Raw genomic sequence first — 27,105 nt, forward strand, 5'->3', positions numbered from 1 at the left:
TTACTGGAGCACTGTGCCTTATACACACACATACTCACACATATATATATATATGTGTGTGTGTGTGTCTGTATGTGTGTGTATATAGATGTATATATATATATATATTTAAAAATTAATCCCCATTCTCCCTGCACTCATCCCTCTTTGTGGCACTGACAAGAATCCCAGCCCTGTGGCCTGGCTGCTATTGAGGATCCATTGACCCTCAGGTTCTCAAATACTCTTTTGCAGCAGGGTTTGCTCTCACAGGACCAAGGGAAAGGACTGACTGTAGTGAACTACCACACGTATTAAGGTGCATTAAGCACCTATCCATAATCAAGCCACGGGACAGTGATAAGAAGGCTCATGCAAATTTTTATCTGTGAGAAGGCTGTGTCTATTTTCATCGTAGCCAAATTCTTTTAGTAAATGATCTGCAAGGTTGGACTGGCACTGTGGCAGTTACCTTGAAATGTGCAAGATAAGGATGAGGATATGAGTGCCTCCCGTTGCCATTAGTCTGTGCAGTCTCCTGAGACAAGGCATCTTTCAGCTCAATGCCAGCTGTTGTATCCCAGAGGAAGCCAGAATATTCAACTCCCTAAAAAGGAAAAAGAGAAATGCCAGTCACAAGATGGTAAAAACAAAACATTCTGCCCAAATATAGCCCCATATCTATCCATCTATCCATCTATCTATCTATCTATCTATCTATCTATCTATCTATCTATCTATCCATCCATCCATCCATCCATCCATCCATCCATCTATCCATCCATCCATCTCTACATCTATATTTATATATCTATATCTAGGCTTGGTGCCTGCTGAGGGCAGGAAGCCCAACTGGCTGTGCCCAAGCATAAAGGAGAAAAAACTTCCTGGGCTATCAGTGGAAGATACAGAGGACAAATAGGCTTCTTCAGTTTACCCTTTCCAAAACTCCCACCAGATGTGGGAGGAATGCTTCCTGGGAAGCTCCACTGACTTCACTGAAGAGTGAGTGTGCCAAGCTGAAACTCATCACTCCGTTACTCACAGCCCCTCACACCTGCACACTGGCTATTGCACACCCAGCTAATTCCAGCACTGCTCCAGTAAAGCCAAGGATTTAATAGTCTGTTTTACCTTCTACAGGCAGAGCATGGTCAGGACCACTGCAGGGCTGCAGGATGCTGCCCCTCGTGTGTGTGTTTGGGCTGATGCATCCCCATTTCCTCCTACTCCAGGCAAGGCACTGGATACCTCTGAGCGTGGTCAGTTTGTCACCCACATGATTAATTTTCTAGGCATGAGTTTGGTGCCCTGAGATCTCACTGGGTGACTGCTAGGGCTTGCAGCAGATGATGCTGTGCACAGTTGTTCCTTCTTCCCACACTCCACACCATCTCAGCCTTTTTTCACCTGAAAGCTATAAATATCCCGGCCCCTTCAGTCTCTTAGTGTGAAATCTGGTCTAGACCTCTCAGCCCTGCCAATTTCTCTGTCTCTTTTCCAGCTTTTATGTTTCACGCTTAGCTCTCTTCTCCTTTCAGCTCTGCTTTATGATCCTGAATGGGCTTTTTTTTGATCACTTCGTGACATGGAATTGGCATTTTCAGAAAGCTGTCTACGCTGGTCACACCAGCAGCAGTATCTAATTCAAACACTGTCAGCCTCTTCTCCCATCACCCAGACACCATTTCCCTTGGCACCATTCAAACCCACTTCCCTTAGCAAATCACAATTAAATCTACTGCAAGGAAGAGTTTTCTCCATTTCAGCTGCAATAAAAAACTGTTAACTGCTCCACTGACTTCCCAAGAGCCTTGAAAGGATTAAGGCTGGTTCAGATTCTTTGGTAGCTCCTTTGATAAGTCACCTTTAAAATACTGACAAAATTATTCCACCAGTAAGAAGCCTAAGGTCTAAAAAGATACAGGAAAAGATGTGAAATAATAAAACTGCTGTCAACAGCTGTTGGCTATTTCCAGGCTCCAGACTTCATATCAACAAGGCAGTCAAAAGTAATTGCCTGGTTGAAATGCTGAGACTGTGTGGAAGCACAAGGCAGAAGCACCATCCACCATTTTGTGTTATTTAGCCCTACACAGCATCCCAAAATCACCTTGTGCCAAAGATGCTGTGTGCTTGGGGTTACACTGTGCTACCTCACTGCATTTGTGTACACGGTGCCCAAACCTGATGGACTAACTAGTCCCAGAAAAAGAAGAGACTTTTTGGCTTACTGAAGGGTTCTACAGCTCAGCCATATTCCTGTTAAAGCAGCTAAAAGGAAGAGTCAAGTAGATAAAATTTCTATTCTTAGTTTGGCTGCACATTTCTCCCATAATTTCGGGAACTGTTCATCCTTATATCCCTGTCTGTAAAACAAGGTGGATTATAATTTTTTATTTAGTCACGCTGTAGTCAAAGCTGCCATTGTTATCTTTGGAAGTACAGCTCAAGAAAGAACTGACTAAAGACTCTGAATTTAACATAGAAATTCTGAGATAAATATTTATTAATAATTCTTGGTTAAAAAAAAAAAAAAAGTGGAGGGAACAACTTTGACAACTTTGCACAACTATTTATATTCAGTGTTTTAATGATCTGGCCTAACAGGAGATCCCAAAGGAAAACTCCAGCCACGAATAAAGCTGTCCTGAAGGGCATTTACATTCTGCACTGCAATTAAGTGTGAATTGTATTAAACTTTAGACACATTCAGACACTCTGTATCTTTCCAGACCCTTCTTGAGTCTAGCTGGGGTACAATCCTTGTGCAGCTCAAGGTTTTTGGTTTGTTTGGGTTTATTTTCTCCTCATTCTTGAGTTTTTCTCAGAAGGGCAATAAAAGGAGGTGCACATACAAAAACATGAGTCCAAAACCAGTGAACGCTGATGCAACCTGGTTTGGAAAAGCCAAAATAAAGAAATGTGGACTCTAAGCAGCTTGGCTATAAGACACAGCTGCAGCCATGTATTTAGTAACAACAGGGCTCAGAATAGATCATTATGGATTAATAAATTGCTGAAGACTGACAGGTCTTGGATTCTGCTTCTACCCACTACAACTGCAATAACTGCACCATGAGAACAACCCTGCTCAGCAACAACAGTCTCCAGCTCAAGGAGGGCACTGCTCTGAAAACTCATTAGCACCCTTAAAGGTGAAAAAGAGAGATTTCCCTTGGGAGAAACTGCTTTTGGGCACTGTTAATGATGTCCAGTGCAGCTACACTTTGAATATTATCAAGGGTAGGCAGGTGCAGCTGTCACCACCTTAATAAATCAGTACCTCCCTGCAGTACATATTTAAACATACATATGAATATATTCCCAGAGTAGAAGATGCTGCAGGGAAAAGCACAGTACAGCATGGTGCAGATTTCAAATGGAGTCCACAGTATTTTAAACACCTGTGCCAAGGACTCTGGGGAACAAAAAAGGTAAACTCTTCCAGGTGAGGATGGCAGGCTGCAAGGCTCCTCTGAGGGCTCTTCACTTGCAAACTAGGAAAATGGTAGGGAAATGGAAAGCCCTTCCAAATGCAGCCAGTGCAGCACCAGGGAGCAAGCTCAGACGACATGCACAAAAAATGTCAAAAGTACTGCAGCCTGCTAGGGAAAAAACTCAGGACTCTTGCCTTGTCCAAATGTATGGCTTTTCATCTAAATATCTGTACTGCTTTTGTCCACCTCCCCCAAAAACACACACACCAAATACACACACACACACACATATCTTCCTCCTTACAAGCGTGCCACAATTCTTCCAAAACATAAATGTAGAGTTGAATTAAAAGCTATAGGAACAGCCAGCTTAAAAAACAAGAAATGCAAACCTTGCCAAAAAGGATTTGCAAAAAGTGTTGCCTTGAACATTCAAAATATGTCCTTGGTTAGAGGGGGAAAGAAAGCAAAGCCAAAGTTCAGACTTAGGGATTAATGTACCTTGTGTAGCTGGCCTGAGGGTTTTTCGGAAACAACACCCTTCCAACATCCTCTAGGGCCCTTCCACTTGCGGATGTTTGGCAGCGTCGGCTGGTTCAGCTCCATACAAAACTAGAGAGAGAGGAAAGGGGAAAAAAATAACATCAGCTTGGAGAGTTTTAAAAAAAGTTGCAAAATAAAGTGTGTAGTAAAGCACTGGTAAGAGGCAAAGAGGAGCACAGGCTGTGCTCTCTGCCTTCCCTGAAGGTTTGCAGAGGAGGTGGTGTGAGCCACATTCCAGGCTGACTCACCTCTGAATTGGAGATAAATAAAAACTAAAATAGTTTTATTTAGTGCAAATCCTGCAAGAAGAACATTTATCCCTCAGACCCTTTTCTTTTCCTCCAGAGCTGGATTGGAAAGGGGTTTCCTCTGTGCTGCCTCCGAGGATGCTGGCTGCACCATACCCCACCCCTGCCTGGGGCTTCACAAACAGCTGCAGAATTCTCCTGGGGGCAGCAGGCCCCCATAGCGTGGCTGGCCCCACTCCAACAACACAGCCACGGGCACGACATGAGAGGAAGGGTGTAGGCCAAGCTCAGTAGCTGGAATTTTGGGGTTAAGGCTCCTCTGACTTTACGCCAGGGACACGTGCTCGATTTCCTCAGTGCATGAAGGAAGCAGCTGCACACTTGCACGCAGTTCTAGCACGTCCTTCTCATGCTTCCCAGAGGTGCTCATCTCCTTGGTCACTGCTGAACAGCCACAGCACTCAGACACCATTACACGTCCAAGCTTAGAGCTAGAGAGGCTGCAGCCTAATGCCCAGCAGATCAGAGATACCAGAACTGTGGACACTGGAGAGCCCCTGAGTCTGCCTGTGTAACATCTTGAGATTTAAATAAAACTAACTAGATAAATAATAAATAAATAAGAAAACCACCCTGGAATTTCTGGATCTGAAACTCCTTGGTACAGACAATATGGAATACTTTTTGTTAGGAGTTTTTCAAAACCAGGCTCAACAGGAGCCAGAGTCCTTTGCAAGGCTGATGTTAGATCCAGGCAAGCTCTGGCTGGAAGCTGGCAGGGATAGGCAGCAATCAGATGTCCTGGCTGTGGCAGAGGTTCTGGCTGTGGGGAAAGGGGCTGGGAAAAAGTCATCCCTGTGAAAGAGCAACAGGGACTTCTGTGCATCATCTTGTTCTGATACTGGAGAAACTGGGTAGAAATGCAGAGGTTTTCACAGTGAAGAAGGATCCTCAGACAAAATCTTGGATCCAGAACACCCCTCCAGATCAAGCAGGAATTTAACAAAGGATTTGTAAGGCAAACAATAGTCTCATGTGCACAGTGACTCTTTGCAGCGGGATGTGTCTAATACAGTTTGAAGAGCTACAGAGCTGCATGGATATAAGTATTTCCTACATGGATATCAGTAAAATGATGGGATAGCTATTTTCATGTCTGACTTTTGATTCAGAAACTAAAATCAAGTCCTGATCTTTCACTGACTCCCTCATCTGCAAGTTCAGCATCCTGCTGAAGCTGTAGGCATTGATTCTTGATAGACACAACCCAGGCACCCGTATCTGCCTCAGAAGACCAAGAGCTGTTTTGGTTGCACACCCGAAGCAAAAACATTTGGCACAGCCTTTAAAACAGTTTTCTGACGTGCAGAGGTTGGCTGGGGCTTCTTATTCAAGATGCCATAGTAACATATCACATTGTTGCCCATTATGTACCTTCAGGCAGTGCTGGGGCTGGGCTGATTTATGGAACTCAGAGGCAGGTAGGGTGTTTGCACAGCCTGGGAACACAGCTCTGCTCTCAGCTGATCACCAGGTGCTACCCCAGCTAATACAATAAATCACAGCAGCAATAATTAATCACTCCTGATGCCATTCTGATGTCTTCAAACCAAGTGGATTTGGTCAATGAGTTTTCTAACAATTAAATAATTTGAATCAGAAAAACAAAAATATTGTTGAAATTAGAAGTTTAAATGTAACCTGACAAAAGACTTATCTCTAGGTTGCAGCTGCCTAGAAGGTCCAGCCAGCATAAAGCATATGACAGGACTGGAAAAATCTTACAGAAACCATAATTTTATTAAAAAGAGTATCTGTGGTCTACTAGTTTGAATCGTTTGTTTCCTTCAAATTGATTTTTTTTTAAGGCCTTGATTTGACTTTGTGAAAACAAAAAGATGCAAATAAGATTACATGGTTTGTTCAGGAAAAAAAACCCATTTTGGATATGGCTGCAGCCATGGAGAACTTGGCCTACAGCAGCTGATTTCAATCTGTACTCATTTTCCAAGGCTTACAGGCACACATATTTTGAAGCTGTGACAGCATACTTGCTGAGGTCATGTTTTTTTTCCTGAAGTGAGAATGGCATTTTTCAAATCATGTTGTTCTGCCCACAAAACCCAACATCAACCAACATTACGCTTTCCCTCATGCAGCAAAAATATACAGACAAGCTCCCAGTCCACACTGGAAAGGGAAAAAAAAAGCCTTTCCTCTTTTGCAAAGCTAAGTTAGAGCTATGCCAACCCCTTTGAGAGGCAATTCTTCACGTGGTAAAGAAAAACCAAAATTAAAGTCTCAGTCAATCAAAACAATTCCCCCCCCAACCCCCCAGAAAAAATCCTCCTAAGGAAAAAAGCTCTAGCTTTGTTTTTATCTAGAACCTTTCAAGCTGCAAGTTTCCTGAAATTCAATCAGCTTATTCATGATAACCTACATATTCCAAGTCAAAGCTCACACACTGTGAGACCAACAGCACCCAGCTTATTTACACGGATGCCCTGTGGTCTTTCCTCCAGCTGGGTGCTGGTTTTTGTGGGATAGGCAGCGCTGCCTGGGAACAGGAACATGGCAGCACCAGGCTCCAAGGCATACTCTAAACAAAGGAAAGCCTGTGCTTGTGAGTGGCCAGCCTCCTTGTGCCAAGAAACTACCTGCCCATTGCATTCAATGATCTTTAAGGTCTTCTCCAACCAAAAACTAGTCAGCAGTTCTATGATTGCCCCTGTCTGGCATACAAGGCACCAGTAAGAGCCACTACCCCAGGAACTGGGACAAGCAATTGCAATTGCTGATAAGCAACACGTCATTTTTCCAAGAAGGGAGGATCCAAAGATGCAATTGCTCTTTGTCCACCATGATAAAGAGCTGGCACCTGTCCCTCCCTGTCTGTCCAGAAGCAGAGACAGGTACTTATGGCTGACTTAGGAAGAGAACAGAGGGCAGCTGGAAGACGCTGGAGAAATGCACATTTGAGGAGTGACTGGAGAAGCAAAGGCAAGGGGTCTTGGATTAATTTGGGAGCAGGGAAAAAAAACATATGCTGGGCTGGCACATGCTGGAGACCATAAGGCAGTTACCTGCCTTCCCAGGGCATTCCAAGCACTGCAAGAACATCTAACTTGGGAATGAAGTTCAGTGTCTTCCAGGGCAGTAACTCTGCCCACTAGTAGAGCTGCCAGTGAGTGCTCTGCAATGCTGCACACAAGCAGGCCCCATCACATCTTCTTCAGGATGCCCTGGTTACTGTGTGTTTTATTTTGGGGTGCTATTTGTGCAGCAGGGTCAACCTTCCCAGATGATAACACCACTCCATGCTGAACATCTTGGCCTGCCAAGTTACTCCTGTAATGCCAGGTCTGGGGACCACCCTGAGCCAGCGACCTCCCTTGTGGTCAATGTCTTTTGCTCAAAAAGAAGATGGGCTACTCCCAAACCCTGAGGAAACTAAATGTGACCAAGGAAAACAATGCCTTAGGGTTTAATAAATTACACATTTCTTTTTAACCAGGGCTTGCTCTTTGGAGGATACCTTTGTTTCAGACCTGGAGTTGGAGCAGAGGCTGTGAGAAGGGAAAGGGGAGAAACAGCAGTCAAGAAGAGACTGCAGAGTGAGCCTGTTGCGGCATGGTATGTCAAGGTGCAGTAATCATGACCTGAACTTCAGAAAGGCACTCAAAACAATTAAATATCCATTTTGATTAACCACCACAGAAACTGTCAGGCCAAAAGGGCCCTGCAGTTGAGGTAAATAACTACTTGCTTCATCAAAGAAAATGTGATTTTGGTTCCTCTTAATTGAGAGGAGAGATGAGAACAACAGAATAAATTTTCCCTTTCTAGATGTCACATATGCACAGTTACTTTTTTTTTAATAAGCACTAGAGGGAGCAGCTTTAATGAGTACCAGAGATGAGCAGAAACTTCTATCAATTCCTTATCATCTCAGTTATGTATATGTGTCATATTAGCACAGATTTCTCTTTCCATGGGGAAAGACACTTGCAGTTTGAGGTAAGGGCTGTTTTGTGCTACAGAGCATCTCCCAGTATGATGGACTTGGTGCACTCAGGAAGGGTAAACAGAAGAGCTCCAAGATAAACATTGTAAACTGAGCAGCGGCACTTGAGGAGAAGGCCCACAACACTCTCCAATAAAAATCCCATCCTGAAATATGATCTAGTTTATTTCTGATAGAAGATACAACAAAATTGACAGTGGTTTCTTGAGACCATCTGGCAATGCTCATTTTTAATCCATACTTGATTTCCCTGCTCTATCCCTATGTACTGTATAAATTAAAAATTAAATGCACATTATCCTTAATTTAGTCATCCAACTGGACTTTATGTTTATTTCTGAATTGGATTGAATACAATTGAATTGATAAAGCAGACTTGAACACCCGTAATCCAAATCCAATCTACCACAGGACACACCTACAACTGGCTCACCCTAAGGAAGCCTGACCCAGAAAGCCAGGAGCAGTAATGTTACAAATATTTCCAAGAACCTGAAACCAACACCTTTGGTTTTCAAGCAAAACTTTCTGATTTGACTTCCAGAAGATGAGTGTTTTGTTAGATCAGGTTTGTGAGGAAGAAAAGCAGAGTTGGGAGCTAAAGAGACTTGTGGGTGCTGTATTTTATTGTGCTGGCTATTGAGATAGAGGTAGGGAAAGGTCAGAGCCCTGGTGTAGGCACACCCTGGTGCAAGGAAAGTCAAGAGGAGATCAAAGACACAGCGGGGCCAGGATGCTCAGCACACTTGCGCAGGTGGGTAACACTGAATGCACTTCCCACAGGCTGGAGCAACTCAGGAAGGGGACACAGAGGGGCATCAGGTGTTTCAGTTTCATCTGGATTCTCCTATAACCAAATGTCACAGCATGGAAGGAAGCCTTATTAGGATTAAAGCCTGAAGCTGACAATAATGTTGTCTCAGGCCTTCACTGCTTGTTTGTCTTTCTCTCAAGCATATCCCTTTCCTGTTTGCAACACAGTTGAAAAACACACACATGAAAAGGAGATGCATCCCCTGCCATGCAGGATGCACTCACTGCCTCTATTCCATACAAGTAGCATGTGGGAAAACTGGGGTGACCCTATATTAAGTTAATATATGTTCATTTTTCACATGCCCATTCAAATAGTCCCTTTCAGGAAGACTTCATTAAAGACTACATCATCTTTACTGCTTGTGTTGTTCATTGTATTGATATTAGACAAAGGCAGATGGGGGTCTGATAGGCAGGTAATTATAAGTGCTTTCAAAGGAGAACAACCCCTCCTTCAGGGAATCAGTTTCAGTCTTAGCCATATGTATACATTTGTGATGGAAAAAGTTTTCTCTTTCTCAATATTGTACAAAATTCTACAACGATGTTAGAGCTGAAGAAATAATTAAAAAAAAAAGTTTGGGAGAAAAACTCTAGAACAAAGAAATAAAATAAAAAAGGAATCAATCCACTGAACAGGCAAAGGCCATAGATTCATGCCTGGGAAGCTTATCTGCCTGTTTGGCCATGCCAGCATCTCCTATTTGTACTGGGTCATTGAGACCTGGGGCAATACAGTCCCATCCTTTCTGTACTGGTTTGTTGTTCCTAGAACTAAATCAAAACATCCAGATTCATGACCAAATAAATTATTGCTGCCCTCCACATTCTTCACGTTACCTAATTCAATCTTCAAGAGGTGAAATCAAGGCAGAGCCCTTCAGCACAGCCCAATATTCACCCTTTGTCTTTCTTCAGAAATAATACAGGACCCATAGGCGCAGTCACCACCTCTACATACCTTTGTGTGCTATGGACATACAAAGCTCATTTGTTGGGATAATGTGCAAATTGGGGTCCTAAAGCTTGGTCCATCTGAAGGCACCTATAGCTTTTTCCTCAACTCAAGAAGGACTCATTTTTTCCTGGAAAATGTGCTGCTTCTGCTTCTTAAAGAGCACACCAGTAATTCAGACACCCACAGAGGAAGGATTTCTTTCCTTTGAAGATCAGATTCTCACTCAGCTCTGGAATGATAGCTCCAGGCACTATGTTATGGACCACAGAGCAAACACTTACCATACCACAGCCTCACCCCCGTTAGCCTTGTGGTGACCTGAATTCCCAGCTTTGCTGCAAAAACCACTTCTAAGCTTTATACTTTTAAAAAAGGAAACCTTCAGGACTGAGCTTCTCAGAGGAGACAGGATGAGGAAGGATAATTTTTCAAGCCCAACTATACATAGGCTAGAAACTAAGTGGTCCAGTCCCTCTGCCTGCTTCAGAGGTGGGTAATTCCATGTCTGCAGAGAGGCAGTGCTCACAAAGCACCAGAGGAGACCATCATTTAAGGCACTCTGGGGTTAGGCAGCAGCTAAATGATGCTTGGCAGGATTTGAACATTTTTCAAACTGAAGGCACTGTTTCCCACATCAGGTATCTGAGCCCCTTTGTGAGCTTGACTCTCTTTTGAACCAGCCCATGGATGTGGATCCAGCTGGACACGGGCCCCTCTCCTGCTGCTGCTGTGTTACTCACCCATTGTACTTCGGGAATGTGCCGGAAATAATTATGCTGCTAAGTTTAACATTATCTCAGTTATCAAAAGTGTGTGATGGTTTGTTTCCACATACAAACTTTTTGGAATCAGATTACTTTTTCTTTTTCCTAAGTCAGGCTTTACAGAATCCATTGGGGAGTGGTAGGAGCCTAAGTTTGCACTCCCAAGTTACTTGCTTTCCCTTTTAAGCACTTACTTTGGAAAAACATATGAGTTTTACTTGCTTTGGAAAAACTTATGAGAAACAGTGAGTTTCTACACTGCCCTCCCAGAAGAATTACAGCTCACCACAGCCACCCAAATGCTTACTTTTCTGTACTGTCTAAGAGGAAATTACTGTCATAATCTTTGAATATATGATTAAAAAAAATATTGTTGCCCATAAACCCAGTTCTTTGCTCACCTTTAAACCACTGTGTTCCCAGGACAACAATGCAGAGCATTCGCTGGCCTGTTCTCCTACCTTCATCCTAAACAAAGGTGATTATTTATATAAGCAGTGTCTTTTTATAGATCTTCAAAAGGAAAACAAGGAAGAACCTTTGGTGCAGAGCAGCAAAACAACAACTGAAAGAGGAAATACAATAACGCCACTAACACGTTTTTAGTGCTGGGGGCACTACTGAAGAACTATGAGGTGTTCAGCTGCCTGTCATCAAAATTGAAGACCCACTACCTTTCATCCAGTTTGCCATTTAATGGGAAGGTGTCTACAGAGATGCTTGGTAGAAATCTATGTGTCCTTTCCCTGTGGAAGGGGGACAGCCATATCTACCAGGCCTTTATGTAGAAAATTTGTGGGTTCTTAATTTTTCATGTTTCCATTCACAAGCTGAGCTTTTTCCTTGTACTTTGCAGGATAGACTCATTTGGCAGAAGACGTTTCCTTGACTACTTCTTTTCTTACTCCTAAAGACTTTATTTTAAACATAATTCATAAATTAAGGCTCAAGAGGCCATCAAGGATAGTCACAAATTTATTCTTGAAGTCTTTTCAAGACAGTGTTTTATACTTCATAAGTAGGCACTATAATCATTAACAGCTATAATGGCATTCCAAGGGGATTGACATGATATAAAAAGGAATAAAAAGAAACCCTGATGACTGTGAGAATATTTTTTTTATCACACTGGTTTTACCGAAGTTGAATGTTTGAGTTCAAGTGGTTGCACTGTGTTGTCATCAAACAGTACCCAGCTCAACTGAGTAGCTGTGCTAAAATCACAGAACCACAAAAATCATGAGCATCCATACAGCAGTTGCCTGGACACCTAAATTATGTGTGCATTTGGACTGCATATCAGGTACTGGGCAACCAGGAGTCAATGACTTCCTGGGAACACCTTTTTATCATTTTGGTTTGGTTTTTGTTTATGTGGGTTTTGGATGTTTGCTGGTTGTGGGGTTTTGTGGGTTTTTTTGTTTGGGAGGTTTTTTTCATTTTTCCTTAGAGCCTGGGGGTTTGGTTTTTTATGCTTAATCCTGGGTAAATTATTTTCCCATGAAACCCAGGAATCAATTTCTGTGGTGTGGTGTAAAATGACACCACTGTGAATACAACCTTACTCACCCAGGAACTACCAGGACCGCATGAGGTGGCAAGGAGTTTATCAGAACCTACCCCTCAATACAGAAAGCAAATAGAGAACCATCCTATGAAACATGAGGTACAAAAGTGATAAGGAACAGTAGATTATTCACTGACTAAGAGCACCCCAAACAAACTGACTGGTGAGCTCTATCGATTTGCCATCATCTGAATCTCCTCATCTGCATGCCACCTTCAGCTAGAGGAGAAGAGGAAGGGGGAGAAATGTTCTAATGCAAAAGAAAAACAGATAAAACTGAAAGGGAACAAGGAAATCACAATATTTGAATGTTATTAATCAAAGAAAGCTGCTTAAGCATGTAAGCTCAGGTCTCCCTCCATCTCATGATAAAATTCACTAATATCTAGAGGTAATAGTGAATGAGTTGGGTATTTTGTGGCTTCATTTCTTTCCTACTGATTAATATTACTGATTTACATCTCTGCTTAGAGCAAGCATTCTTTCCCATGGTAAGAACACAAAAACAAGGAAGAAAGAAACATCTAATATGACTCACAACCATTGCCAGCCTCAAATATTTATTCTTCCTTCAGGCATTGATTACACCACCCTACACCACTGTGCCATCTCCTGTAAAGTTATTTTAATCTGCCTCACCTCCTATTTTTTTTTAATGCTTATTATCTGGAGGATCTCTTCCAGGCTGCTAGCACTAGGCCATGTTATCTTACCTTTTAAAATTTTTTTAAAACATCATATACTACTTTCTTGTTTGTTTTTACAGCTCTAGCCCTTAATTCAAAGAGCCAAATTTGATATTGATTCCTCTCTGAAACAGCTCATTCTTTATTTATAAGTTTCCATGAGTAATAATACATGGTTTTCTGTCTGTCCTTACTAGCATGCCCTCCACGGAGTCTACAGGACTATTCTTCAACCTTGACCAAAGTTCTGCTCTAACAGATGCCATGGATTCTGGCTTCCCAAAGAGAGCATATGTATTACTATCAAAAATTATTTGGGATGACATTAAAACACCCTTGCTGCTATGCCAATATATTTTAAAAAGGAAAAAAAAAAGCAACAAAGCAAAAAAACACTCTTCCTCAAATTGCTCAATATTCAAAACTATTTCTGTTCTTTGAACTTGCTTTGCCTTCTGCCATCCTCTAGAAGAAATCAAGGAAAAAGGACTGAGTAAGTCCCCTCTTACTTCTACTACTCACAACCAAACCTTAACACTTGCCAGCACTTATAAACACATATTTTCTGTTTCTCCCTGCTCTGGAAGTGTAGAGAATGACTTCATTATTAGATGAGTTTGGCTTATGTTCAGGGATAAGACCGGATGATTTGCAAAAAATGCCAAGCTATTGGAACAAGTAATCCCCATACCACCACTCCTCAGAGAGGCTCAGCAGTGGGAAGCTTCCTCTAGGGAAGAAGTGGGCACCTAATAAGGGACAGCATTTTAATAGAATTTGTTTTCTCTGTAGCTCTTTGTGCTGTGTATAGCATGGCTTCTAGTGTTCTGTTTATTGAAGTCCACTGATCATCAGAAAATAGATGGGCAATGCAACTACAGAGAAAAAGAATCCAGCCAAGATCAAAGACACCAGAAATCCTAGTAGATGAAAGCCTGTGCTTCCAATGATGCTGGCCACATGGTGATAGTTTGCAGGTGAGGGGCTTGAAAAGATAAAAGTAGTCACAGGTCCTCCTGCAGAGCGCTACTGAAATCATCATGGACCTGGCCAGAACTGTAAGGTCCACCAATACATGTCCTTAAACTTCCAGCCCTCTAGATCTCTCCTAGAGGGCAAAAAGGAGGAAAAATGAAAGGCCAGAAGCAAACACAGTACAGCTGCAGTGTTCCTAAGACAATTTAGTAGATATGATAATGCCAAAAAAGGCAACCATTGTAGTAAAAAATGCTACAGCATTTGCAGCTCCACTTACCCAAAAATTATTGCTTTCCAATTACAGCTATTCTTTCCTTCACTCTGAGATTTCATGACCCCATGGGGACCAGTCTGAAAAAATTAATACTTTGTATTCCTGAGTATTACCTGCACTCAGGTAAACAAGCAAGACAACAGAGAGGGGGGGGAAATACAGGGAGGGTGTGGGAAAGCAAAAGGGTAAAGTAATAGAATATAAGGTGAGAAAAAGAATAAAAGCAAAATCAGTGGGATGATTTGGAATAATCTCTTTTTACTCTAAGTGGTCAATCATTGACTCTATGGTGGCTTTGAAGGAACAGGGCCAAAGGACCTGCATCAACTGATGACCTCTGCAGAAGCCCATCCCACAGCTCAAAGACTTGACTCCAACTATCCTCTCCAGAAATGGGAAGCAGAAAAATGAGGCAGTGACAGGGCTGGAAGAAACTGATCAAATGTCGTGATTGAGTCACTGGCCAAGTTGACATCTCCTTTTCCTGATCTCTGAAAGCGAGACTGCTGTTTCCTTATCTGACTCTAGAGGACATCCAAATGTACCTAATTTTCAAAGGGGTCAACTGCTTTCTGGAAAGGATGGGTCTAAGAACAGGCAGTAAATATAACTTCTTTTCAGCAACTAATTCATTCATTGCAAATCGCCTTATGATCTTTTAAAACCAACAGCCCAAAGCAAGATTGCAAGATAGGGCTCACACTGTACAGAAGGATTATGGCAATTAAAATATGCACACAAAGACTCAATTCCAGACTAACTTCATTTCTGGGCCACATTAAAAAAAATCCAAAAAATCACATCAAATGCACACACAACCACATTTATATCCATGCAAGCAAGATGCAATGTGCCTATGCTTACCCCTGCAAATGAAAACCAACACCTCTCTTTCAAACAGTGAAAAGCTCCTAGGGATAACCTTTCACAAATAAACAACCTGCTCTGCTCAGAGAGGGATTTTATAAAGAACAGAGATTACAATGGGCTTAATCATGATTAAACACTGATCTGGCTCAATCTACTCAAAAGCAGACAAAAGATAAATAAAAACCTCCAGCAGATGCATTTCATACTGGAAATTCTGGAACCTCAATTGACGTCATACTTTTTATGTTCTGATAATATCTGGAGGAAACAGTACACTGGATCAAGAAAACAAAAGTAAATTTTTAGTTAAAATTCTCCATGTGCCGTGTAAAAAGAAGGCGGCTACAGCAGGGAACACACAGGGCAGCTCAGCATTTTACAAACCTCTTTTTGACTGCAGCTGAAATTGCACCAGCAGAGCAATGCTACTAAAAATAAACAGGCACCCCTTTTTTTGCCTCATCTTACCTTGTAAAGCTGTGCAACAGTGATCACTGAATTTCCCCTCATACAAAAGCCACTTCTGATCAATGGCAGGCATGTTAAATTTCTTCTAGTAAAATAATGCCACCTCTTCAGTATCACCTCAGTTGTGCTTCACTGATTCCTCATGCACAGTGTGAAAATTCTGCATGATGGGAAGGGGCTGAATTTAGCAATTATTTCCCAGATACAGACATCTGGTCTTTCCTATTGAGTTTTCTGGGTGAGAAAACCCAGGAAACTGATTCCACATCATGATAGACAAGTCCAGCCAATAGTACTGCTCATGGAGGTGGGAAAAGCCAAAAATAAGCACAGATTGTAGAGATTGTTTGTCTACAGAGCTAAGTTTTCCATTTAATGCAGCAAGGTAAATATGAAGAAATGGAATGGGGAGGGAATCTACCTGGAGGAGAAGGCTGGTCAGAGTTTTCTCATTCTATCTTCTCCAGCAGAAATTCCCAATGGATTACACCAAGTAAGGTTAGACCAGCAGACAGAAGAGATCCCTTCCTGTATTGAGAAGGTGCACAGCTGCCTGCCTTCGTGTCCAGAGAATGCATTCTGTGCTTCAGAGGCACCAGGTGAAAGTCTGTCAATCCCTCTTGATTTGTGACCTCCAAAACTTCTCCAGTGAAGGTGAAAATCCCCACAGAGACAATGCAAGCCTCCTGATAATTGTTTTGCTCTTTTCACTTTCTTTTCACTGACCTCTTGGACATAGCTCACAAAAATTTGCCATCACTGTTATAGGCAGACATTAGTAGTGAAACTTATGTTACGCTAATTTTCAACCTGCAAGTTATTGTCAACTTCAAGCACATCATCCCTAAACAAAATCAAAATCCTCACCCCAATTCCTATTGTCCTTCAGCCCACCTAGTGTGTCTCATAGCAGTCTAAGTACATCTCTTCCAGCTGCAGGCAGAACAATCATCACTTTGCAAATGAATTCCACACTTCACAAACTTCATTTCCTAGATGAGAACCCAACAAACTTCTCTGTGGAGTCAAGTGGGCAGTCCTTTGTCATCTTGAGTCACAGCAAATGCATTTACATTTTAATACACAAATAGGAAAATAATGGGTCACTGCTGCTTGCTCACAAAGCAGGCTTACCTTTTAAAAAGCTATCAGGGGATTATTGAATTGTACAAATTATTTATTTTCCCTTATAACCCACCTCTGAAGCAGAAATGAGCTCAAGAGCCCCTGTTAACACCTGAAAGATGCAGGAGGAAATGCTCAGAATGAAAAGAATTTTTTTATTTTCCTTGTAAGATGGATGACTCTTCCTGCATAACTTACTGGCATCAAGCACCAATGAGAACAATTGCTTTGGTGTACATGCCTATGGAAAAGGGCTACGAATTTAAATGCTAAAACAGTAACCAATGAGAAATGTCACCTGGCTAGGCAGTTTAACCTAATTACTTACACAGATTTATTTTTAAACTATAAAAACAGCATGTTCCTTGGGAGAATTATTTTTTCCCCTTCCCCAAATAAATACAATTAACATTTGGCAAGTAGAATTCTTCTTCTGCAATTAAGGACTTGCCAAAATTAGATAAAGCAAAGCACTCAAAAACACACTGGGGCAAGAGTGTCGCTGGGAGCGTCTCCCAGAGCTGTGCTTCTGGAAGAGGAAGAGGTGTTCCACACAGGACTCGGCACCAACAAGCCTGCGTGCCCGTGATACTTCTTTCTAAAGCCTGAGCAGCCTTGAACCCTTGTGGGGACGAGGCTGGCATGGCTGGAAGCCCTCCCATGGCATCTCGCCATCTGTGCTCTTCCCTGCCCTCGGCAAATGCCAGCAGCACTTCTGAAGGGAAGGCATGTAAGTAATGCGATCCCACAGCAGCAGGAGAAGCTCAGCAGGAGGGCAGGGGGAAGAAAACACATTGATTTGAAGGCTCGAGGTAGGAGAAAATACAGGGAAGCATGGCCTAGGTTTTAAGCTGCCTGCAAGACCACTCACATGGAGCCTGTGCTGGAATGGATCTGACAGGCTACGGCCAAAGCAAACACAAACCCACCTCTGACACAGAATTTTCTCCAGGTAGAGGCTCTTGTTCTTCTAATGTGACCTGGTTCACCTGAAATAAACTACTATTTTCCCATTCCTCCTACCAGCAGTAAGCATGGTGTTGGGGCTCAGCTCCACAAGCAGCACCCTGTCTGCGGTGCTTTCAGGAGACTGTGGCACCCCAGAAAAACAAACCAGCTCATGAGCAGCGTCCAAGGGTCAAGCCCAGCTTGTTCCAATCCAGGACAGGCTGTAATTAAACCTTGTCAATCATCTCTCCTCTGTTTTGGCAACACCAGGCATAATTGCCACCAGTATGGTAGATCTTCGGCTTAAAGGGCCGTTTTGGCTCAGTTTGCCAAAATGCTGGAGGTTTACCTCCTGTTTTGGCAACACCAGGCATAAATGCCACCAGTATGTTAGATCTTTGGCTTAAAGGGCCATTTGGCTCAGTTTGCCAAAATGCTGGAGGTTTAGGAAATTACACAAATATAGTCTTTGCATGACACAAAGTTTTTCACAGTGTGTTAGCTCATTTTCAGTAGCCAAGGTGGGAGAAACATTTAAAGACACTTAAGTACCTAAGACAGAACAGCAAAAAATCCTTTTCCAGCAAGCAAGACCCCAACAGCTCAAACAAGTTCTCCCAGGCTGCTCCAACAGTCCACTGGCTTCATGTGCCTCACCTCACAGTCTGCCTGTGTTATTCACGGCCAGAATAATTTTATGACACTGCCTGGAGGCCCTGGTTCTCAAGAGAACCAGGCCTAGCTGCACATGCACCCAATTTCAGTGTGGTTTGATTTCATAGAGCTAATCTGTAGCCCCTAAGTCAGCAAGGGGCTTCTGCTCACTCCAGGATTCCATGCAAGTGTCAAAAAGATATAAGAACTTTCAAAACTGGGCAGCAAATTTTAGAAAAAATAAAGTTTCCAAAGTTCAAAACCATCTACAAGAGACTGGAAAGTGTCCTACAGGAAAAACAGTTTTAAATTATCATGTCCATAGTTACTTTAAAGGAAACTTCCCTTCAAAAACCAGAAAAACCCATCTTAGAATAAATATGAAAATTATAATTTAATAATATTCTGTATTCCTGCAGTATAATGCTGACAAATAATGACTTAACAATACAAAACTCAGCACAGTGTTCTCAAAACCTGACTCTGCAAGCAGGCTGGACAAGGGATTTTGTTCTATTCTGTGGGCTTCTTCCCCTCCTGCACTTAAAAAATAAAGACAGCAAATTTCTTTGAACTTACATAATTCAAGCCTGTTATTTTCCATAGGGCTAAACTGGCCTCTTAAATTCTTTAATCTTGGCATTGTATGAAAGCAGATATCAAATATTCAGAGAGCTCAATTTAGAAAGATCATTTTTCTGAGGCTGAGCCTTTCTGAAGAGCTTCCTGCAGTGCTCCAGACAATGCCTCAAACTGCCATTCCCACCAGGCTGAGGTCACCTAACCTTGCCAGGCCATGTTTTTGGAGGCATTGGGCCAAAGGGAGGTATGGGTCTGTTGGAAAGGTGGGAAAGGTACAGGCTGTGAGGGGCCAGAGAATCCGACTGCTGCAAACAATGAACATTTGCTAAGATCAACCTGATTTGCACAATGAGTGCTTGAGAACTGTGTCTTGTTCATGTGTAAAAAATGTCTCCTGCATAGTCCTGTGCCACTGCCTTTTATCAAAATCTACCTCTTCATGTCAAAATCAGAGTTCACAAACACCAGTGAAGAGATGCCCCATGTGAATTAACTGGGTGTGTGGAGGAACTCTGTGAAATGCATCTCCAGTCAGTGGCAAAGCCAAGGCTGAAGCACCCACTGCTGCTGTATCTTGTTTTACTCATTATTTCTAGAGTACCCAGCAGATGCAGCCTGAACACAGCGCTGCAGGACATTCTCCTTCTCACAGACAAGGATGTGTTCAGGCAGGAGAAGGGTTGCTTCTTCCTCCCCCAGCCTTGCCACACCACTTGTAGGTACAGAAGGGCTGCTTGGATCAGGACCAGCTCAATGCCTGCTCTAAGACAGCAGTTTTTCCAACAGGGCTCAGAATCCACTTGTTTTCTTTGCATCCTAAAAGGTCTCCCATGCTGCCTCACAGCTGGCTCTTTGCTCCTGAGGTGAAGGAGTTAGTGTAGAAAGTGAAGGGAAGCCACTGGTCCCAGTTTGGGCACTGGAGTCCAGTCCTACTTGCCAGGCCAGAAGAATCATAAAGCAGAAAAAATTTGGTTCTTCATTCAGAAGCAGGCCACAGTTTGGGTTGGAAGGGACCTTGAAAGATCATCTGGTTCCAACACCCCTGCCATGGGCAGGGACACCTTTCACCAGACCAGGTAGCTCAGAGCCCCATCCAACCTGGCCTTGAACACTTCTTGGGATGAGGCATCCACAGCCCTGAGGGACCTGTTCAAGTCCCTTCTCACCCCTACAGTAAAGAATTCCTTCCGTGTACCTGACCTGAGCCTGCTGTGCTTGCAATGCCCTTGGATTAAGAGCAACGTTGGATTTTATTAATTACTATTATTAAGCATTGCCTACCCCAAGCTTGCTGTAAAATCAGAAAACACCAAAAGCACATGGTCAGCTTAGACAAAACATCAACCTTCTGCCTTCAAGCACTGTGTAGCTAGGAAGATGTCCTATTTTATGCAGCATGGTATTCCATTAAGTTAGGAAGCACAACTAACACAGAGAGCTTTAAGAGCTTAAATCTGTCACAATAATTGCATTAGATGTATTTTTTAATACCTTTTCCAATGCTTCTCTGTCAGCCAGCTCCTGCACAGCCAAAAGCTTGATACTGTAAGAAAAAAACAGAGAGAAAAAGAGAATTAATCACTGTACTGCAAGCATTACAGAAATTGAAGAAAGCAGACCTGAAGCACTGTTTTTATTGTCTCTCTTGCAAAAGAAACACAAGAAATGTTCATGATGAAACAAAATAAAGCAAGAGAGACAATGTCACTTTTTTGCCTTGAATTAGCTATCACAAGTAGATTTTTTTTGTTTCCAAGTTACAAGTGTATCTGAATTTGCCTTAAGAGAAACTGCATCAATCATTACTTTTGTAATATCCCAAATTAACACCTAATGATCTTCTGAATGACAAGCACAGAAAAATATTCTAGACATTTCTATCAGTTATAGTCAACTTTCTTCCTCGGTGTCAACAGGTTTCTACAAGCACCAAAAAGCCATTTCCATGGATTTACAATATTATATATGAGGTGCAGTAACCAAGACAACCCAGCTCAAGAAATTTGAGAGGGAAATGAGGGAAATGTGCACCACCATTTAAAATTATGGTAGAAAGACAATCCCCAATTATTATTCTTGTGATGCCCTTTGCTAACCAATCCCAAATATCTTCACCTACTGAATATTTTTTTAAGTTTACCTCTATGGGCTAAATCCTGCACACTGGATTTCATTCACTTGAACAAGGTTATGAGATTCACTCAAGCAGGATTCTACAGCTGTATTGCAACTCCACAGGCTCACTTCCCTTACCCAGCCTTAAACCCAGTCACTTAATATATTATCCTTGAACTCCAGAGGGTAATTTCCTTTACCCAGGGCTACAAAAACATTTGCATGGCAATAGAAGAATCAAATGATGCATATAAATATTGTTTAAATTATTCTCACCACCCTGCACACAGACACAGTAAAAAGCCAGTATAGTTAAAAGCTCATATCCAAGAAGGTGTGAATAGTCAACACAGAAGCCTGCCAAAGGATATAATACAAAAAGTTTTATTAGCCTTTCAAAACCTCAGAGCAATATTGCATAACTCCTGAGCATCCACTGGCACCTTGTATGCTAATTATGTACATCCATCCTGCATCAGCAGCTGGCAAAGCATCGTTCTAGTCCTGTCTTACTATGGCTTTCCACTGCAGGTATTCACAGCCTAATCCCTAAACACCAATGTGCTTTCACTTTAATGGACTTCTACCTTTCAGTGTCTTCAAGGTATCATAAAAAGCCTATACCCAATGAATTATAAAATAGCCACAGACAATGCATTGCTAGTCTGCAGAGACTATTACTGCTAAGACAAAGAGGGTGGAGATGGTTCAGAAAACAGTGGGATAATGAGAAAAATGAAAAAGGTATTCCATTAAAGCCCAACCACTGTGGTAGCAGGGGACATGTGATTTGGGGTTACTGTTTGGTGAACACACTAGGCTGCACACATAAAAATTCAGCTGAACTGGAAGGCAGTTAGGGAAAGTACAAAACCAATACAAGGTATTTTTAAACATCATTTTCCTTGCAATTCAGCCAGCATGCAAAATAAAGATGGGCTGGCCACAAGCAAAGAAGGCAGTTCCATTTAAAAAACACTGCAGTCCTGTGTTCAACTCAGAAAGAGCCTTAGCTAATGCACCTTGGAGAACAAAGTCCAATAACCCAGGCAGGAGCAGTGCAGCCACAGTCAAGACCTGTCTGTGAGTTCAGGAGTCACCTCTTCATTTTGGATGACTCATCTCTGTTGCAGTGCACTTGAGAAAACTCAAGTATCTGTTGCAGTGCACTTGAGAAAACCCCGAGTGGGTGAGAGGGAAGTAGGCTGACACTCCTGTGGATGCACTCAGTATCTAGGTGGCTCACAGCCACCTAGACTGCTGCAAAGGTGGCTTCAAGTCTATGCATACACGTGTTGGGGGTATGCAAATTGCTGTTGTATTTTTCTTTTTGAAGCTAGACTTTGATTACTTAATCAAATCAGTCAAGGCTGCGGATGCTTCTACCAATTGACTGATTTATTTCTAAAATGTTATATGTGACTTATCTGACTCAATAGCTACAGAAGAAAGATGTAGATTTACCTAAAAGCAAGTACCACTTTCATTAAAAATCATCATCTCACTGTAAAAACCTACCTTCCCTCCTATTTACATCTGCAAAGCCCCACAAGAACTTTTTCAACTAGTATGTATTTTTTTAAAAAGTATCCAGTCACACAGAAGCAAGAAACAAAGCAGGAAACAGGAATCTTTTAACTTTATTTCATTATATTATGAAGATGCTGTACCCTTGTTCAGAGGTGAAGAAACCATACAAAGGGTTTACGTCTTGCAGAGATACTGCATATGCAGGGTCAGAATCAAATGTCAATTTAAAGTTGTTACATGATTTGCAGCAAATTGGTTTGATTCCTGGAGAGAAAAAGACTTCCTCTGCTGTTACAAATTAGGACATCAGTGTTTGCCCAGTACTTTACTCTTTTCTCCTCAGGTGACACCTGAAAATACCTCAGGCATTTTTTCTTGGTCAAAAGGAATCTGCAAACACAAGTATCAGCCTTTATACAACCAGATCCTTCTTTCCTTAAAGCAGCATCACAGACGGTGTCTCTGTCCATCAGATCACAGACCACTACCTGGAAAATTGCTCTTGATAACCAGTTATTGACTGCTTCTCCCAGCAGTTCCAAGCAACATTAGTATGTGCTACTTCAATGTCAGCTTGGAAATGCAGCTTCTTTCAAGGCTGCTGCTTTGGACATTTGATGCTTCAGAAAGAAACCAGGCTGCTTATTTAGGCACTACATCAGCAATCTTACAACCACTGAGAGCAGCTCATAACTTCATTTGTTGTTTGCAGCTTTTTGGTTCACCAAGGATTTCAAAGTAGATGGGAATACAGACAGTAACTGGGGGGAGAGAGGGGGAGGAAGTCTCCAATTAAAAAAATCTCAAATGAAATGCAAAGAGTTACCAAAAGCCAATGCTGAAGCCCAAGCTCTGGCAGTCTACAATACAACACTTAAGTACTACTCTGTTTATGTATATCCTTGGCATTATTTCTTTCATCCTCACCCGTGTTGTGCAAACACTAACTCATTAATAAAGTTGTAGAAAAGTTGTATTTCCCAAAGAAATCTTATGGCTCCTGGAGAGACTGCTCTAACTTACCAGCTTTAAAATATATTGGCTAAGAAAGCTGTAATATGAGTAACTATACTGAAAAGGCCTCTGCTTGAATCTGAAACTCTATTATAAATACTCACTGACTGAATTACTTACAGGAGCTATTTAAACAAAGCTATTGAAATTAATATCCTGGCACCCCAGGCACACTCAAAATACTTGAAAACATGCAGTGATCAGGATGAAGGACTCTCCTCCAGCACTGAAAATATGCAAACATGATGTGCTGTCAAGGAAACATGACTCCCTCTTTTTTTGGCCATGGGTGACGCACAGCATTCTCCTCTAAGGGAATTCCTTTTGGTTTCCAGAAGATTAGTCACAGTGCTGAGCAAATGCCTATAGCTTCAACACATTTCTGCACCTCAGGGTATCATTGCAATCCTTTCCTCAAAGTATTCCTACTCAAAAACAAGTAGCATTGGGTTTCTCTTTTTAATCCCACATACCCAGGAGTAATTTAAGTCTTTTTGGCAGTCTTTTGCAACGCTGCAAACTTGCAGATAGGTCCCTTGCCTGCTGATGGCTTCCTGTTCACCCTGAGCCATCATGACTGTGTTTCATTTGCACTGAGCTTCACTTCCCAGCTTGAATTCACATTGCCCACAAAATCCCATCTGCTCTTGCAGTGGGAAATATTGGGGCTCTCCTAAAAACCACTAGAGGGTCATCTGCCTGCAAACCAGTGAGCCTATGGCTCTGCAGCAAGGCAGATGGGATAGTCTGAGACTGCCACACAAGGCACATCCCAGCTCCATCCATGCAGAATGCACCTCAGGTCTTCACCTGAGGAAGAAAAGCTGGTTCCTCCAAAATCAGCTTGAAAGGTGCTTTAGGGGAAGGAAGGTTTTTAGAATTACAGTCAGTTTCTGGACCACCCCTGCACAGAAGTAGAACTGCAGCCATTACAGACACAGGTCACCTGGCTGCCACTGTCAAGAGAGAGGGTCCCCAGAGCAGAGCATCAGTGAGCACAGTGACCTATTTCTGCTCAGCTGAGCACAGCAGAGAGCTGAGGCTTCCATTCAGTGCAGAACCTGGTAATTTTGAGGAAAGGGGAAAGAGGAGAAAGTGAGGAAAATGTGAAGCATTAAGTTCAGCAATCAGGGACTCAGTGAAGTGCTTAAGCAAACACTTGGCATCATGACGGTGCCCTACAAAAGCTCAATTACATACTTTTGCTCGAGGCCTGAGTTCTTCAAAAACCTTCATGCTTTTTAGCAGCCAGTGCATAAGCCTAAAGTTAATAACATTGAGAAATGCCATTTGACTTCTCTTGCTTTTCTGTCACCTTCTTCAGCATACAGCTGCACCAAATCTTGCTTCAGCTAGACTCACAGATATTATTATAAATAGCCCATGCAAAAAACACTCAATCCCAAACCACTTCGAGCAACATTAAATAATTCCTTTCTCCTGTCCTTTTAGTCTACAAACTCTTCCTCTTTGCTCTCGAGATAAGATCCCACAAACATATTATGGCCCATGGTGAAATTTTATGGAACACTTACATATCTAAGAGTAGAGCATGAATGCATGTAACTGCAGTGTTTACTTGACAGACACATGTGTGAATTAGTTAACAAAAAGAACAGGACAAAACCACTTGGGCCACCAAATTTGTATCTGCAAACCTATCCAAACCAGCCTTGCTCATAAATCTATTCACATCACAGCCCCTGTTTTTCCTTTGGCATTTGCTGGATGACAAGATGAGTAACAATAAGGATGGGGAAACACCCCATCATGTATGAGTTCCCTGTGAGGCTGTGGTGGTTCTTGCTGCCCCAGCTGTCACCAGCCTGAGGTTAAGAGTTTTGACTAACTCTTTTCTGATTGCTTTAAGGATAACAAGGTGCTTAGAGAAATACATGGAGAGCAGGGAAAGCTAACAGCCCAAAAGTGTCAAACACAGATCTTGTGGTTAAACAAGTGCAGGGGGATATGGGGGGTGGTGTGTATAGAGGGGGTGGAAGTGGTTTTGTTTTGGTTTTTTTTTTGTTTTTTTTTTTTTTTTTTTTTTTTTTTTTTTTTTTTTTTTTTGTTTTTTTTTTTAAATGTTTTTTTTTTGTTTGGCTGTTTCTTTTAAATTTTTTTTTTTTTTTTTTTTTTTTTGTTTGTTTGTTTGTTTGTTTTTTTTTTGTTTGGCTGTTTCTTTTAAATATAGACCTGCAGCTGGACCTTGCTGCTAATACCTAATGGGCCTCAGGCTTCTCTTCCTGACTCTGCCTGCCCTTGTGATGATTACCTTGCGCAAGGATAGGTGGAAGAACAGCAGGGTCCCAGCAATAGCACCAATAGCACTTAGCAGACTAAGTTTAACACAGTGAGATGATGGGGAGCAAGTCTGAGCACCCTGGGGCTACAAAGGGATCTGTGATACTCCTTTTTTAGGGCTGCCCACACTGACCAGGGCAATAGGTCTTCTAAGTGGGATGCCTTCACAGTGAAGGATCAAATTTAAGGCTTTCATTAAAGCACGCACTATAAAAATATATCTTATTTTTGCTGGCATATCCCATTTACAAAGTCGTCTTTCCCCCCACCCCCAAGACCCTGTTTGCTCACACCCCCATAAAAACAAAAGCAGAAAGAGGAAAGAAAAGCATGCTCAATGACTTTCAGCCTTGTACACTTCCTTCATCTACTCCTGTGAAGTTGGATGAGGAAAAAACCCCAGTTTCTCCTTTTCCAATAAAAGCATCTGCATCTTCTCAATCACTCCTTAAATGGAAGGAAAAACTGTGTCCAGTGCCACATCTTAACGGTTGCTGGAAGCCACCAGAGAGTTTCTGAAGTAAGCTTAAGGGCTTGGATGGGAATACCATGCCATATTGCTTTGGGACTAACTGCCAGCTAATGACACAACAAAATATGTTGGAAAATTCTCAGGAAAAAAATGTGTCCACAGTAAGAAGAAATAATGATAAAATCAGGGAGCTGCATTTCCTACATATTAAATGTATTTATATCTATCTATACTATAGATACACATAAAACAGATCATATACATGTTATATATAATTTTTGAAACATTCATATATTTACACAACTATATATAGGCGAATTTATTTACAGCTACTTTTTTTTGCAGCTCCCTCATTGGGATGAAAGCAGATAGTCTTCAATGTCTAGTCATTGCTGATTTGCTTGCAGCATGGTCTGAAAGCAAAAAGCAGATCAAGGCACTGCAGCTGGAAAGGGAACCAGGAGTAAATGGAAGGAGCAGAGAAGCCAAAATCCATCAAGCAAATTGGCAATGTAGTGCAGGCCACACAAACACTCCCACTCTGATGTTTGCATTCATGGATCCTATTACATTATGTGAGTGATTGAAGTATTTGTCACGGGGAGAAAGGAAACTGTAATGGAACTAGAAGAAAGAAGACATGAATTATGGATGGTTACTACGGAGAGTTGAAGGGGGAGAACAGCATCATTACAAGGCAGGAGGCAATTGAAATAGTTCATTTCTTTCCTATTTCAGTGGTTCCCTGG

General features: G+C 42.0%; 1 protein-coding gene across 1 annotated transcript in view; it reads right to left on the reverse strand.

Annotated features, from left to right (window-relative positions):
• The window catches only part of EEPD1 (endonuclease/exonuclease/phosphatase family domain containing 1), a 62,413-nt gene that overhangs the window by 9,057 nt on the left and 26,251 nt on the right, over positions 1 to 27,105 (reverse strand). The window contains exons 2-4 of the mRNA XM_039715101.1: positions 20,416 to 20,467; positions 3,921 to 4,031; positions 452 to 586 (exon numbers count right to left, since the gene is read on the reverse strand). Coding sequence (XP_039571035.1) covers positions 452 to 586; positions 3,921 to 4,031; positions 20,416 to 20,467 — 298 coding nt within the window. The remainder of the gene's footprint in view (positions 1 to 451; positions 587 to 3,920; positions 4,032 to 20,415; positions 20,468 to 27,105) is intronic.

Source organism: Passer montanus, unplaced genomic scaffold (assembly GCF_014805655.1).
Source record: "Passer montanus isolate IOZ18808 unplaced genomic scaffold, ASM1480565v1 scaffold32, whole genome shotgun sequence".
NCBI classification, from domain to species: Eukaryota; Metazoa; Chordata; class Aves; order Passeriformes; family Passeridae; genus Passer; species Passer montanus.